Genomic DNA, 16,768 nt, shown 5'->3' with positions numbered 1-16,768 from the left:
AAACTTTGAATGCCTTTTGGATTGTTTTTTCCCTGTGTTTATTTTTGCTGTTATTTGGTGTCTTTTTCCCCAGTTCTTTGGAGAATATTTTTTCCTCCTTTTGGATCCTTTTTTGGACGAAAGATTTTTCTGTTTTGTGGTTGTCAGTAAGAAATTGCTTTTTGTACCCTTTTTGCTATTTTTGTTAACTCTTCTGAGTTCTTTTAAGAACACGTCTGACTGTCAGATTCATCTCCCTACTGTGGCTCAGTGGTGGAAATTAAGACTCTTGCGCCAGAGACTCAAGTTCGAATCCTGGCTCTGACAGTTTTAGGCCCCAAATTTCTGCAGACATGCATCATTTATTCCAGATATCAGATGTGAAATTGGAGTCCAAGTTTTGCAGCTTTTCTGGCAAAAATGTCAACATTATAGAGGTGGTAGCCTTCAATACCCAGAGAAAATGAACAATGAAAATCCCATCTCTGGGTTCAAAAAAGAGGGAAGTGTGCTTTATTATGCGGCTGAGACTGGAGTTGTACAACTGTTGAACATCACCCAAGACAGACAGAAGTGCCACCAAATTAATATGAAATCCGCCCTCCATTATGAATGAGGGCCAGGTGTTTCTCATTAAAAGTGGGCACACTGTCAGGAACACTTTACTCGCACATGTGTGCCCACACACACACACACACACTATGATTGGTGTTAAATCATACACTACCAATTGGCTGGTGGCAGAATTTACAACTGGCGGTTGATTGTGTCTGCCACAATGTTAGGGTTTTGTGGGTGGTTACAACTCTGCAGTTGCTATGGTGTTGCAAGGTGGTAGATAGGGTGTTCTGGGTGGTTGTTAGGTAGTTTCTTACTGGCTCCCCCATGATTTGAGATATCATTAATGTCCATAGCATACATTTTGCAGGATGAGTTATGCAACAAATTTAAATACTGAAGGCTTGGCATTTGTTTAAACTTTAAAACTAGTCAAATCCCATCTAAACAGCTTTGTACAGTTAGTTGCACCCCAAACTTATGCCATGTTGGGCAGCTCAATCCAAAAAAGCAGTTTTAAAAGCACATCAAAGCCACTCTTTATATTCTTTGAGGAAGTCAACCTACAAATGTTCTCTCTGCATATTAAACTGATATAGAAGAACATATTTTCAACATAACAAAATTACACTTATCCTTAAAATATGTTCCTGTAGCTCAGCTGGTGGAGCATGGCGCTAGCAGTGCCAAAATCATGGGTTTGATTCCCAGGGAACACACAAACTGAAAAAAAAAAGTATACCCTGAATGCCCTGCAAGTCACTTTGCATAAAAGTGTCTGCCAAAATGCATACAAATAAATGAAAAATAGATGTGAATGGGCAGTCCCCACAAGGACATACAGTACAAAGAAGGGTTTGTACTGTTTGTGTCAGTGAGAGTGTTCATATGATTAAATTGTGGTTTGATTGTTGGCAGAATCTTCAAAAAACACCACTGTTTCAGATGAGAGAATAAAGAACAAAGTATGTTTTTAGGTCATCAGAGTTTGTCTTCCTGTAGCTAAACTGGTAGAGCATGGCACTAGCAATGCTAGGGTCATGGGTCCAATTCCTAGGGAATACACAAACTTTATAATTAACAGTATTTTTTACATCATTTATTAATCTTTGTTAATGTTAGTTCCTAAAAATACTATTGTTCATTGTTAGTTCATGTTAGTTAATAGTGCATTAACTAATGTTAACAAATACAACTTTTGATTTAAAAAATGTATTACAAAATAATTCAGTTTATACTGTGCTTTTGTAACGATGCTGGCACTGGTAATGATGAAGACGATGACGAAGTGTAGAGAACCCAAGTGCAGTTTATTTACCAACATGATAACCTATAACCCTAACTACAAACGTGAAACATAAACATGAACTTGACTATAACATGACTTGACTATAAACAACGTTACTATGCACATACACATTCAATACTTGGCAACTAGACAATGCAAACATGAGGGCTTAAATACAAGACATGGGAGAACATAAACCAATGAACAAACAGAACTCTAACAAGATAATTAAACAATAAACCAATGAAAACTTGACACATGAACATGGAGGGAAAACATGAAATCACATGACAAGGGAATAGGAACTAATCTTTTCAAAATAAAAGACATGAATCAACAAAATACATGACATATCCCCCCCACTAAGGGGCAGCTCCCGACGCCCCAACACATAAACAAAACACGTAAAACTTGACATAATTCAACATGATTCATAAATTCAAAGTTCTGTAGGGAGCTGGGGGTGGTGTGTCTTGAGGCGTGTGGCATGTGACCAGGGCAGAGTCCGTGGGGGGTGGAGCCATGAGAGGCTTGAGGGGCAGAGCCATGGAAGGCGGAGCCGTGAGAGACTCGAGCGGCAGAGCCATGGAACTTTGTGCCCGGAAAATAGCCGAACACTCGAAGGGCCAGGGTGGAGCCGATGGCAGGGAGGACCAAGGCGGTGCTGGAGGCTCGGAGGAGCAAGAAGGAGCTGGGGGATTGGAAGACTGAGGTGGAGCCGGTGGGACTGAGGACCAAGGTGGAGCCGTAGGGAAGGAGGTCCCTGGTGGAGCTGATGGATCGGAGGGATGAGACGCAGCCAGAGGATCGGAGAGCCAAAGCAGAGACAGGTGACCGACAGACCAAGGAGGAGCCAGAGGGACAAGGGACCCCGGCAAAGCCGACAGGCTGAAGGACCGCAGTGGAGCCGAGGGAACTCCGATCTGAGGCAATGTCGAGGGACCGACAGGCCAAGGAGAAGTCCAGGGCTCGCAGGGTCCAGGCGGGGTTGGAGGGCCGAAAGTTCCCCTTGCCTGCTCAGGAGAACTAAGGGTGTGTATAAGGGTGGGAACCAACTCCAGGTCCAACTGCTCAGTTGTGGCTGTGACGTGGCATGGAGCAGGCTGAGGCGTTGCTGTGACGTGGCATGGAGCAGGCTGAGGCGTTGCTGTGACGTGGCATGGAGCAAAAGATGGCGCTAGCTCAGCGACCATGATGAGGAACTCTGGTTTGGTGGCCATGACGTGGAACTCTGGCTTGGCGGCCATGACGTGGAACTCTGGCTCGGCGGCGGCCATGTCGTGGAACTCTGGCTCGGCATCCACCTCCCCCACAGTGAACGTGGAACCAATGATCTGTAGGGTGAGGTCGATATATTGAGCCAGACTGAGGGAACTGTGACCGCCAGGCATCTTAAAAGAAATGGACTCATTCAGTCAAAATCTAAAACAGACTTTGAGGGCAATCTCATTAAAGTCCACCTGGCAGGCTAGACCGCAGAAGTCCTCAACATAGTCCTCCAGGGGACGATTCCCCTGATGTAGGCGCAGAAGTAAAACTGCTGGATTCATTGCGGGTCAAGTATTCTGTAACGATGCTGGCACTGGCAATGATGAAGACGATGATAATGACGAAGTGTAGAGAACCCAAGTGCAGTTTATTTACAAACGTGATAACCTATAACCCTAACTACAAACGTGAAACATAAAACATAAACATGAACTTGACTATAAACATGACTTGACTATAAACATGACTTGACTATAAACAATGTTACTATACACATACACATTCAATACTTGGCAACTAGACAATGCAAACATGAGGGCTTAAATACAAGACATGGGAGAACATAAACCAATGAACAAACAGAACTCTAACAAGATAATTAAACAATGAACCAAGGAAAACATGACACATGAACATGGAGGGAAAACATGAAATCACATGACAAGGGAAAAGAAACTAAACTTTTCAAAATAAAAGACATGAATCAACAAAATACACATGACAGGTTTATTCTTTAAAAAAACTTAAATACCATAAAACTCTTGCTTAATTTTTTGATTATAACAATTGTTAGTGAAATTATTCAACTTATCAATAGGCCGAAGAGAAAGGGGTAAACCCGCCCCTTTAATATATCTGTATATGTATGTATATACACTCACTGAAAACTTTATTAGGAACACTATGGTCCTACTAAAGTGCCCAACGTGATTTTCTGCTGTTTTAGCCCATCCGCCTCAAGGTTCAACGTGTTGTGCATTCCAAGATGCTATTCTGCTCACTACAATTGTGCAGAGTGGTTATCTGAGTTACTGTAGCCTTTCTGTCAGTCTGGCCATTCTCCAGTGACCTCTCTGATCAACAAGGCATTTCCTTCCACAGAACTGCTGCTCACTGGAAGTTTTTTTGTTTTTGGCACCATTCAGAGTAAACTTTAGAGAATGTTGTGTGTGAAAATCCCAGGAGATCAGCAGTTACAGAAATACTCAAACCAGCCCATCCGGCACCAACAATCATGCCACGGGGTTGAAATCACTGAGATCAATTTTTTTACTCCATTCTGATGGTTTATGTGAACATTAACTGAAGCTGTTGACCTGTATCTGAATGATTTTATGTATTGCACTGCTGCCACACAGTTGGCTGATTAAATAATTGCATGAATAAGTAGGTGTACAGGTGTTCCTAATAAAGTGCTCAGTGAGTGTATGGCTGTGTCTCGTTTGGAAGGCTGCATGCTAGGTAGGATGTATCCTTTGAAGGCTGCAGTATACCGAGTGTCCTCCTTTAAACAAGCCTCGTTTAAACGAAACGGCCTTCATAGGACAAACGGAAATGGAAAATAACATGGTTGCTATGACAGCACGCCACTCTTTAACAAGCGTGAGCGCTTTGAGTGAGAAGGGAACAAAGTCCCTCTGGAAGGGAATGTATGAGGTACACTTTAGGAGAGTTGTAATGATGGAAAGAGAAAAGAAAATAGATTTTACATGTGTAATTTTAGTCTAATACTTTATTTTAATTATATATTAATATAATTATACATATTATATACTCTGCACCCATCTACTGAGGTACTTCAACTTGGGAATTAACATTCCTTGCATTTGAACATCATATTTACAGGCAAATTGGCGTATTTTTTTTTAGACATTTCCATTGAAGCAAAGAATTGTAGGTTGTGAGTGCCCACGAAGGATACACCTCATGCATCCTCCGAATTCCCATGAAAGAAGGTCGCATTTGAAGGCTGCATTTGAAGTATCCTACTCGCTTTTCTGAAAAGAGACAGCCTCGATGACGTATGCGGCTGACAAATGTGACCTCCGGAGGATGCATCCTTCCAAACGAGACACAGCCTATATACAGTATTTATATGCTGAAATTAACATTAACAAAGGTTAATAAATGGTTAATATATTGTTCATTGTTAGTATCATGTTAACTTATGTTGTTAACTAATGTTAATAAATGGAACCTTATTGCTAAGCGTTACCACTGTAAGTTACTTTGGATAAAGGTGTCTGGCAAATGCATATTTGTAAATTTTATAATTTATGTTTAGTGGTTTGTTGAGGCCTCCTATTGGTCTTTTCTCAGTTTCCAGACAGTCAGTTGTACTAGGGATCTGCAGCCCTCCATCTGGTGTCCTATACAAGCAACCTTAGCAGCTTGCCCAGTGCCAAGGAGCCCAGGCTCACCCAGACTCATACTAGATGTGCTGATCTCGGGTGCCAATGTGACCTGATCCCCAATCAGTGCTAGGTGTTTCCGCCAAGAGAAAGCACTGAAAATAACCCTACAATTCATCATGGGGAATAGCCAGCTGGGCGAGCATGAGTGTGTGAGAATGCACATTGTGCAATATCCCTGTTAAAAAAGAAAAAAGAAAAAAAGCTTAAACCATGCTAAGGTGGTTTCCTGTTCTTAGTTGGTCTACCAGGCTGACCAGGTGACAAGTGTCCAAAACCCATCTAAAACCAGCAAAACAGACCAGCCATATAGCTTGGGGAGACTTGGAGACCAGTTAACCACCATAAGATATTTTTTTGTTTGTTTATTTGTTTGTTTGTTTGTTTTTTTCCAGCAGGCATGGTCTATTCAAATACCATTACTCAAAGTCTCCCCATTCGCACTGACATGTTAAATTACATATTTTGTTGTAATACCTGCAACACTGCTGACAGGTTTGGATTCTGTGCATGTCCTGGAGGTAATGATAAGTGTACACATTCATTCATACACTAGCTTTTAAAATCCACATATCTGAAAAGCGATAGCATACCGATACCATTTTGATCAATTACAAAAGCAAAAAGAAACGATTATGTACCAGCAATCCATCTTCTCAGGCAACTCCATTTTGTCCTTTTAAATCACAGCAATGTTTCTGCACTTACACAGGTCTAGGCTTGTTTATGTGAAATCATTCTTCTATGTTTAATGGGAAATGGTTATTATTCTGGTGAAACAGCTGCGAAGTCATTTCTTCAGCGTGTTAGGTGGATAAAAGAATGATATAACTGAGTGAAGTTGCAGCTTACATCTGTCTCCAAACATTGTGGAACTGCAAGAACAGAAAAAAACTGGTGACAGGAAGCTTGTGATAAAAGAATATAAAGGAATTTGACTGTCTTTGTTGCACATTATATAAAACATGTATTTGTCATCTGTTTTGGAATTCACAGAAGAACGTTTTATTGTTCAGAGGTTCAAGAGAGTTTTCATGCTTATTTTAAATATTGACTAAGTCTCATTGTTTCTCCTCAAATTCCTTATGCAAAACAAAAAATAGATAAAAATGAGACAATTGTTGACATATAGTTTAGTGTAGTAGAGTATAGGACTACAAAACTATCATGGATGACAATAATAATTGAATCTAGGAAGAATTTGATGTGGAATGTTCAGGTTCATTTTGAAATCTCTGACTTTTGATTTCAGACTTTGATATCTTTGATTTGGCAAATCTGTTTGTGACATGTGTGACATTTCCAGGATCGTCTCGGTTTTTGACTGTCCTAGAAAAATTTAACGTGTCTGGAACATCTTCCAGATGCTTTCACACATATGAGCACTTTGTTTTTGAACTTTTTGCATACTATTCAAGGAGAAGAAACTGATCAAACGTGCTCCCCTAAACTGCTCTATCATATGAATCATTAAAATGTTGATTTATTTTAGTGAATAGGTTTGTTTAGACAATTCATGTATATGAAAGCTCTCCCAAACAATCCTCTCCCACATATGAGGTACTGGGAGGTCCAAATAATTTTAATGAATGGATTTGTTTGGATAATTCATAGATGAATGGTATTAAAGGATGATTCATTTGAGTTTCAGGCAGAATACCCTCCACATCATATCACGTCTTCTTATTTGTTGCTGAATATTTAGTTAAATGCTGCTGATCACCAGTATGTTTTTGATTTTGATTTTATTTTTTTACATAATGGTGCATCTGTCCAAATGTTAATTATAATAGTTATATATATTTTTAATGGTGATGCATTAATGTGGTTAAGGCCATATTGCTAATAGCTTGTAGTGTACAGTAGCTACCTTTTCTTTTTTTTTTTAAAGGGTAGCTCAAAATTGCTCAGGGACTGAATAAGTTAATGTTACAAATATAATTTTCACAATAAAATTATTGGTGCTATTGTTTAAATGAATTATTGTAATGCTGGGCTCTTGGAGTGGAAGAGGAGACACAGGAGTAAATACTTTAAATCTTTTAATAACAATCGCTGGAGTGGAACAAACAATAAAGCTAAACATCATAACATAACTCAAGGTAACACATCAAGGACTGACAAAGGAATGGGCAAAACTAGAGGATACTCATACAAAAAGGAACTAATGAGGGAATGGAAGACAGGTGAGGAAGATGAGGAACAGATGGCAGTGATGAGGGCAGTGCACTATGGGAGATGTAGTCCGGGGAAACATTTCAAAATAAGAGTCCTTAGGAAAACATGAAGGAGACATACTGTGACATAACCCCCCGCCCCTCCTTTAAAGGATGACTCCTGGCGCCCCAAAGACATATGAAGAGTGTACGGTGATGCAGAAGGTGAAGAAGGATCCAAGGAGGATGATCAGGAGGCCTGGGGGGGGGGGGCTTCAGGGCTGGAAATGGATCTGGGGGCCTGGGGAGTGGCTTCAGGGCTGGGAATGGATCCAGGGGCCTGGGGGGCAGCTGCAGGACAGGGACTGGGTCAGGAGGCCTGGGAGGCAGCTGCAGGACAGGGACTGGGTCAGGAGGCCTGGGAGATGGCCACAGGGCAGGGACTGGGTCAGGAGGCCTGGGAGGCAGTCACAGGGCAGGGACTGGGTCAGGAGGTGGAACCGCTGGAGGAGACGACTCTGGGGAAGTGGGTGGAGCTGTTGAAGACTCTGAGGGCAGAGACTTGGAAGGCAGAGCCATGGGAGGCAGAGCCAGGGAAGGCTCAAGGTGCAAAGCCATGGACGGCAGAGTCATGAGAAGATCGAGGGACGAGGCCATGGAGGGCTCGAGGGATGAGGCCGTGGAAGGCTGAGTCTTGGGAGGATCGAGGGAAGAGTCCATGGGAGGCTCGGGGCTGAGAGCTGTGGATGACTGGGAAGTGACTCCCGTGGTAGAGAGTAAAGGCAGATACTGGGGATCGACCTCCATGGTCGAGAACATGGGTAGAGACTGGGGATCGACCTCCGTGGTCGTGAGCATGGGCAGAGACTGGGGAACGACCTCCGTGGTCGTGAGTACGGGCAGAAACTGGGGAACGACCTCCGTGGTCGTGAGCACTGGCAGCAACTGGAGAGAAGATGTCCTTTTCCTTCTCCTCTTCCAGTCAGCAGGAAGCGTGGTTACGGGGACGGTCGAGGCTACAGGCATTGGCTCTGGGACGGTCGAGTCTAAAGGCATTGGCTCTGGGACGGTCGAGGCTACAGGCATTGGCTCTGGCTCATTAACTGTGGCAGGCGCGGGCACTGGCTCGTTAACTGTGGCAGGAGCGGGCACTGGTTGTGGCTTGGGGTTCCCGCCATAATTCACAGCATACGGGTGTAGGGCTTTACTGGTTGTTTAGATCAGTGTTACTATCAGAAATAATTGATAATCATTTCTTTAGTTATTAATTAATATTTAAATTAATTAATTGAATCTAACTCATTAAAACCTCATATGGGGCTCCAGTAAATGTAGTGCGCTACGTTTAGGAGCGGGTTTGGTTATTAGCAATAATTAATAATTATCAAAGATAATTATTAATTATTAAAATCAATAGAACATTGATGAGAATCAATGTTAGTTTTTTAATCCTTTAAATCAACAATTATCAAAGATAATCACTAATCATTAACATCGATGAAACATTAATTAAAATTAACACTAGCTTATTGATCATTCAAATTCAACAATCATCAAAGATAATTATCAATGATCAAAAATCAATAGAATATTAATAAGGATTAATATTGATGGGGCACCACCCTGGAATCAGGGACTAATAACTAGATAGTATAACAGTCTCAGTATTAGATTGTTTTCTTAGGAAAATTGACATCCGAAGAATATCGATTTTCGGGAAAAAAAAAACAATGAATGAAGTCTTGAATCCGAGCACTGACATCCCGTCAGCATGACACAGGTGTATGCAAAACAAACCAAAACACTTCTCTTTGAAGTATAACAAAGTTTATTTATGCAGTAATATCAATTAATAATTAATACAATGCAGTCAATAAACTTCCGACTTACAACTACAAACTAAACAGTGATATGATTAGATATGGAAATCAAAATAATCCTATAACACATGAGGGTGTGTTTGTGAGAGTGTGTGTGTGTGTGTGTGTGTGTGTGTGTGTGTGTGTGTGTGTGTAAGGAGGGACGTGCACAAAATGGCGGACATGACTCTCGTGGAGAGTATGTCACGCGAGACTTCCGGCCAGAGAATATGGCCACGAATGTGGGCGGAGAGAAACCAGTCAATGGTAGCTTAGGGACAAAGCTGAGCTTTATCACGAAGCTATCTACTAGCCAAAAATGTGTGCGAGAATGTTTGTGAGGGGTCGCGCGTGTGTGTGTGTGTGGTTAGTACGAGAGAGAGAGAGAATAAAGTGACGGCCCCAAAGCTGATTTCGCGATCGTGGGAGAGAAAGCAGCTGCTAGTTTATCACTCAGTGACGTGGTGGACGGCTTGTAAACCGTCCCGCGACCTCCATTGTGAGATTTTGAAGTCCTGGGATCAATCTTACTTGGCCAGGATCACGAATCAATCGGTCTCTGAATTTTCTAATGTGTGCCGAGCTTCCTACCACGGATATACTTCAGCAACCACATAGAAATCGAGGCCTACTCTTCCCTTGAAGCCGTGCAGGGTTACATCGTCCTTGTTGAGCAAGGCCTACCAGGCTTCGGGCCAGGCAGTTTCGGCTTTGCACACGCTGGCAGTTTTGAAAGCTTACCATTTTATGAGGGATTTAGATGAGGGAATTGGACTGGATGCTGAGGCCATCATGGAATTGCGCTGAGCTTCTGATTTAGCACTAAGTGCTATCAAACATATTGCTTGTTCAGTTGGTTGGAATATGGCGGGCCTCGTGGTGGTGGAACAGCATCTGTGGCTTACGCTCACAGACATTCATGACCAGGACAAGGCCTTTCTAATGAACACCCTTGTGTCACAATCCAGACTGTTCGGTGATGCAGTCCAGTCGGTGGTGGAAAAATTCTGCTCTGTAAAACAGCAGACTGCCGCGTTCCATCAGATGCTTCCTCACAGAGAGAGAGAATAGCCCGCTGAATAGACCGCATAAGGCACCGGACACGAGTTTTGCACCCCCTCAGAAGGATTGTCACCCTCGTTCATTCTCGCCATCACGGGCGCATCCGCGAAAGCGTTTGGATGTTGGACCGGCTCCATTTATGTGGCCGGCAGGACACCAGAAGCGAGCCTGACAGACTTGCAGTGAAACGAAGGGTGAGCTCCCATTTGGTGAGCGAAACCGGACCATACAAACATATCTGTGTCGTTCCTGTTTTCCCTTCTGACAGCATCGGGTTGAGTTTGCCATGTTTCACACCTCGAACACCCGACAGCCAGAATATAGTTCAGTTTCCCCCCGCAGCTTACGCTGGGGAGCGAACAATAAAAAAACACATTCCGAATTCAGCCCCTGTCTCCATGACCAAAGGTCTCAAGACTCGCATAACAGAATTCAACGTTCATCAAGCACACACATAGTGAACATTAGCACCACACGTTGTCCACCCATAAAGAATGCTGGGGCCGTTGTGGCGAATCAGTTTTCTCAAATAAACATTCCCCCTATGTTCATACATTTTTCCCCATTTTCAAAATACCAGGGAAAAGGTTTATTCTGTCAGCATCCCTGCTGTAGATACATTCCAGGGTGCTCATCTTTTATGCCTAGATACAATAAAGGCAAAAACGTTATCAAATTCCCTTCAACCAGCCACAGTATTGGAGGAGCTAAGGTTTCCCTCCACTGTGGGATCCTCTGCTCACGCACCAATCACCGATGTGACACGGGCGTAAGTCTGCATCTTGTGTAAACCGCCCCTTCTTTGTTCAGACATAACTGCAGAATTCACAATGGATAGAAGCATAAATAATAACACTAAATTATGGAAGAATGCTTACATCATGCTTGGAAGAAAGGCACTGGCTTTGTAGCTATTCTGCTATTATACTAACTGCATTGTGCTAATGGCTTCAATTTAGCCTTGATTTAACATCAAACAATACAATGGCAATTTGAGAGACATACAGTACATCAGATTTTTCAATGAATAATACAGCACCCCATTTAGAGACTAAAATTATATTCTCTAACCCTTATCATTTAGATGCTCAGAGAACATCTATAGAGCTCAACAGTGTGTGCCCATGTTTTCAGCTGTCTTTGTTCCGGAAGTATTTTTCCCATAATGTTTTTGCGTATAAAATCCTTAAAAAAAGAGCTTTAAGCCTTGAAAAAACCAAACAGCTCCAGTGTGAATCACAACATTACAAACTTTGATTTGAAGCCAAAAACAAAAAAAAATGTAAAATCGGAGAAAAAGACAGTTGAAAAACTGTGTACTTAGCATCTTTAATGTACAGTATATGTGTATAAACAATATATTTTAAGTTTATTTCAAAATATTCAGATGTAAGTATATCAGTATAGTATGTTTCAGAGTGAAGGGAGACCGACTCCGATTGATTTCATCATTCGCAGTGCATCATGGAAGTGGGCAGTCGCTGCATGGCTTTATATAGCATACAAATAGAACTAAAGAAAGGTTTTCTACAGCTATAGTCCAACCATATTGAGAGTAGTAAGGTTATGTAATTGTGCTGCATTAAAATATACATGCACCATGACAAGGTCCTATTAAGTCCTACAGTGAGTTGGTGCATGGGATTTAAGTCATATGACCAGTTTCGTTCAATATCAAAGGCCACAGACTCAAATCTGGCCATGGTTTGTTAAGCACAATCGAAATTCCAGTAATCTCTTGAAGCAGACAACGCTGTTAATTGGCTTTAGTAGTACAGTCATACTGCACCTGTGTCTTGTTACAGAGGGAGTAATGTTGGTTTGAAGGGTGCTTCACTGGCTTGGTGAGAGCTTGAAATAGTGTGACGTTCCTCCTTAGTGCCTAGTGAAGAGACAGGTGCAGACTCACAGATCTGGGGTGCAATGCTGCAGTATCAGCTATTACTGAAAAAGAAAACTTCCACATAAGAGCCACTCACACAGCTCCATACAAGCTGTGGTCAGAGCAGATGTTTCTCAAGTAGTCATCAATCTTAACGCAGGGATATGAAATTTGAAGTGTAGTGTTTAAAGAGTTTCTCATTGAAAAATATCTGTAGTTGAAATCTTCAAGTTAAAATTGTGCTGGTTGATTGATTAGCACTGCAGAAAGCCTTTTATTTTATAATTTTGAACATGTTTCTGAATTATTTGTTTTTGTGCTCTCTATGGCCTTTCAGTTCTGAGTGCAAATTTTGTTTTATGGTCAGATTTTTAGGATTTGGCTTGAGGGTTTGTTCCCAGATCAGGTTATTGTAATCCATTTTACAGTACCTCCCATTTTCCATTTCTCTTTTGATCTGTAAGTAGTAGCACCTAATAAACATGCAACTAACTAACTAACTAATAAATATTCAAAATAACTAACATGTTTTTTCAACTTTTAAGGGAATATTGTCCCAATTTCCGCGTATGTTGACATCATTTTATCAACAATTTTATGAACTAAAAGCATCATATCAAACTAAACTAGAGACGCTGCTCTTTACACCCAAACAGGTTTTAATTAAAAAACGTAAAGAGGTTTATTACCAGAGGCACTTATGTTGGCTCTGTGCCCGTAGAAGTGCTTCAAGGAAATCAATGCCAAGCTGTTGTGTCACGTGACTCGGTGCAGCAGAAGTTTAACCCTTAAACGACAGTCTAGATTCTTGAGAACAGTATTCAGTTGGTTTACATTAATTAAAATTATGTGTCGCATATAGTGAAGCCAAAATACAATGTCCATGCCTGTGGACATGGGGTCGCACAAGGTTAAAGACATATGGTATGTTTGAAATGGAACATATCTACTATATAGTTGAATATAAATTCTTATTCGACAAACCTTGTTCAAAGCCATTGTAAAATGCACATGCACTCCTCTTTCTAATGCTACATTTCTACATATGCTGTTTTTATCCCTCTGTCCTTTTATGTCTTACCTTCAATAGCTAAGAATCTGCGTTCCTTCCGATCAGTTTCACCCAGGTCCTACTATTGGCCCATGTCCAGAAAAGAGCTTGTGGTCAAGAGCAGGGGTGTGAAAATAGAGCTCTGTTGGCAGCGCGTTCTATGGTGCACCTGGTGCTTATTGCGTCACCATTGTCATAAATTAACCAGGTTCCTCACGTGCATGCACAAGGTACGTATTCTCAAGGACCAGAATGGATCAACATTGCAAGGACACTGTTACAGTACGTGTTGACTGGTACAGAAGAAATATGCTCAATCAATGAAAACACCAGGTCTACTGCTTTGGAGGTGTCTGTACTAAGATCATTGTCATTAAAAAAAATATATCAGAATGAGCTTTATTGCCAAGTATGCTTACGCATACAAGGAATTTGTCTGGGTGACAGGAGCTTCCAGTACACAACAATACAAAACAGCAACAAGACTTTTAAAAAATATTTAAAAATTGAATAAAAAAATAAAAAAATATTGAAAAGAAAAGAAAGTATATAAAGAATACACAATAGACAATATATATATATATATATATATATATATATATATATATACACACATACATACACACACATACACACATACACATACGTAGTGCAAATCTAAATACAAATCGGTTATATATAGTGCAAGGGAATGTAATGGCAGAAGAGGTTGGATGTGTTGGATAATATAAAAAGACTAAGCTGTATATTGCACATTAATTTTTGCTCAATGGGGCAGTTTTAACTGTTCATGAGAAGGATAGCTGAGGGAAAAAACTGTTCCTGTGCCTGACGGTTCTGTGTTCAGAAAGGTAGTGGGCTGGGTGAGTGGGGTCCAGAGTGATTTTTCCAGCCTTTTTCCTCACTCTGGAAGTGTATAGTTCTTGAAGGGAGGGCAGGGTGAACCAATAATCCTCTCAGCAGTCCGAACTGTCCTTTGTATTCTCCTGATATCTGATTTCATAGCTGAACCAAACCAGACAGATATTGAAGTGCAGAGGACAGACTCAATGACTGCTGAGTAAAACTGTATCAGCAGCGCCTGTGGCAGGTTGAACTTCCTCAACTGGAGAAGGAAGTACAACCTCTGCTGGGCCTTTTTCACAATGGAGTCAATGTGGGTCTCCCACTTCACGTCCTGTGAGATGGTAGTGCCCAGGAACCTGAATGACTCCATTGCTGCCACAGTGCTGTTTAGAATGGTGAGGGGGGAGAGTGTTGGGGTGAGTCCACAATCATCTCCACCGTTCTGAGCGTGTTCAGACTCATCATCATCTCGGATGAGGCCGATGACAGTGGTGTCATCTGCAAACTGCAGGAGCTTGACAGAGGGGTCCTTGGCGATGCAGTCGTTGGTGTAGAGGGAGAAGAGTAGTGGGGAGAACGCACATCCCTGGGGGGCACCAGTGCTGATTATACAGGTGCTGGAAGTGAATTTCCCCTGTCTCACAAGCTGCTGCCTGTCTATCAGAAAGTTGGTAATCCACTGACAGATAGACATGGGAACAGAGAGTTGGTGTAATTTAATCCGGAGAATAGCTGGGATGATGGTGTTCAAAGCCGAACTGAAGTCCACAAAAAGGATCCTTGTATATGTCCCAGGTCTGTCCAGATGTTGCAGGATATGATGCAATCCCATGTTGACTGCATCATCCACAGACCTGTTTGCTCGATAAGCAAATTGAAGGGGATCTAGAAAGGGTCCAGTGATGTCCTTCAGGTGGGCCAACACCAGTCTCACAAATGACTTCTTGACCACAGACTTCAGGGCGACAGGTCTGTAGTCATTAAGTCCTGTGATTTTTGGTTTCTTTGGGACAGGAAGAAGACGAAATCAAACAGTTAAAGGGATAGTTCACCCAAAAATGAAAATTATCTCATCTACTCACACTCATGCCATTCCAGATGTGTATGACTTTATTTATTCTACTGAACACAGAAAAATATTTTTAGAAGAATATCTCAGCTCTGTAGGTCCATTCAGTGCAAATGAATGGTGACCAGAACTCTGAAGCTCAAAAAATTACAAAAAGGCAGCATAAAAGTAATCCATAAGACTCCAGTTGTTAAATCCATAACTTCAGAAGTGATATGATAAGTGTGGGTAAGAAACAGATCAATATTTAAATCCTGTTTTACTATCAATTTTCCTCCCTGCCCAGTAGGTGGCGATATGCACAACGACTGTGATAACTGTGAAAGTGGACATATATAGTTAAATTTCCACGTTGGAATGTAGTAACTCATTTAAATGATGCAACAGCCTCCTTTAACACTGAAAAGACCACACAGAATACATTTGAATTGTGTTTGAAACAAACAACCTCAAACTAAACTCTTAAATAAATATTGTTTTAATAAGTAAGTTTTGCTGTCATTTCTCAAACATATTAACAAATGAAAAAAAAAAAAATATTGAACCATTAAAACTTACAAAAGCTAAACTGAATTTGAAAACCGACTTATTAATGTGCTATTTTATTGTTACATTTAATTGTATTTTAAACATGAAATTAAATACATGATTTATTAATGCACAATTTTATTGTTAATATAGTTACATTTTTAAACATGAATTTAATAAACACATTTAAATGTGTCTATTTATTTGTCCATTTCTAAATTTGTTTATTTATTCATGTTTTTAATTTTCAAATTAATTGATTGATAATTTATTTCTTCATTCTTTTTAATTGGCACTCTGCTCTTCCATATTCAGGTAGATTCAGTAATGTTAAATAATATTTTAAACTAAATAATATAACCAGTTATTTTAGATGTTACAACATGAATACCACATGGTTTTTAGGTATTTTTGAGTGTTCTGTTTGTTCGAAGAAAAAAACACCACTTTTTATTATATTTATTTGTTTGTGTACAGTATGTCCTCTATCATAATGGCACTTTACACTAAAAAATGTGCTTCATGGGGTAGAATGCATATTAACAATAATTCAACATTCACTTTCCCTCATGTCGTTACAAATGTGTTCACAAATGTGTTAGGCTACAAACTACAGCACAAATGCACTACGGTACAGCCATGTTGGTAAATACCAGCTACATTTTAAAGCACAACCTCATATTCATATCGCAGATAATTGAGTAATCATGGTCCCAATGTATAATGGATCAGCGCCCTTACTAGTACCCCCATTTGTCTTCACAATATACTGACTGACGGGTCAAGACATAAGGAACTAAGGAGTGGGAT

General features: G+C 40.8%; 1 protein-coding gene across 1 annotated transcript; it reads right to left on the bottom strand.

Annotated features, from left to right (window-relative positions):
- Positions 1–1,862: 1,862 nt before the first annotated feature.
- On the bottom strand, positions 1,863–13,626 carry LOC127445634 (proline-rich protein 36-like). The gene is made up of 3 exons (XM_051705835.1): positions 13,546–13,626; positions 12,372–12,526; positions 1,863–5,683 (listed from the first exon to the last, which is right to left on the bottom strand). Exon 3 carries the CDS (start codon positions 3,214–3,216, stop codon positions 2,257–2,259), a length of 960 nt encoding a protein of 319 aa, XP_051561795.1. The 5' UTR covers positions 3,217–5,683; positions 12,372–12,526; positions 13,546–13,626; the 3' UTR covers positions 1,863–2,256.
- Positions 13,627–16,768: the final 3,142 nt, after the last annotated feature.

This window comes from Myxocyprinus asiaticus, chromosome 9, assembly GCF_019703515.2.
Source record: "Myxocyprinus asiaticus isolate MX2 ecotype Aquarium Trade chromosome 9, UBuf_Myxa_2, whole genome shotgun sequence".
In the NCBI taxonomy this organism is placed as follows: Eukaryota; Metazoa; Chordata; class Actinopteri; order Cypriniformes; family Catostomidae; genus Myxocyprinus; species Myxocyprinus asiaticus.
Note: the sequence above shows the minus strand (reverse complement) of the source record. Positions and strands in the feature narration are given on the sequence as shown.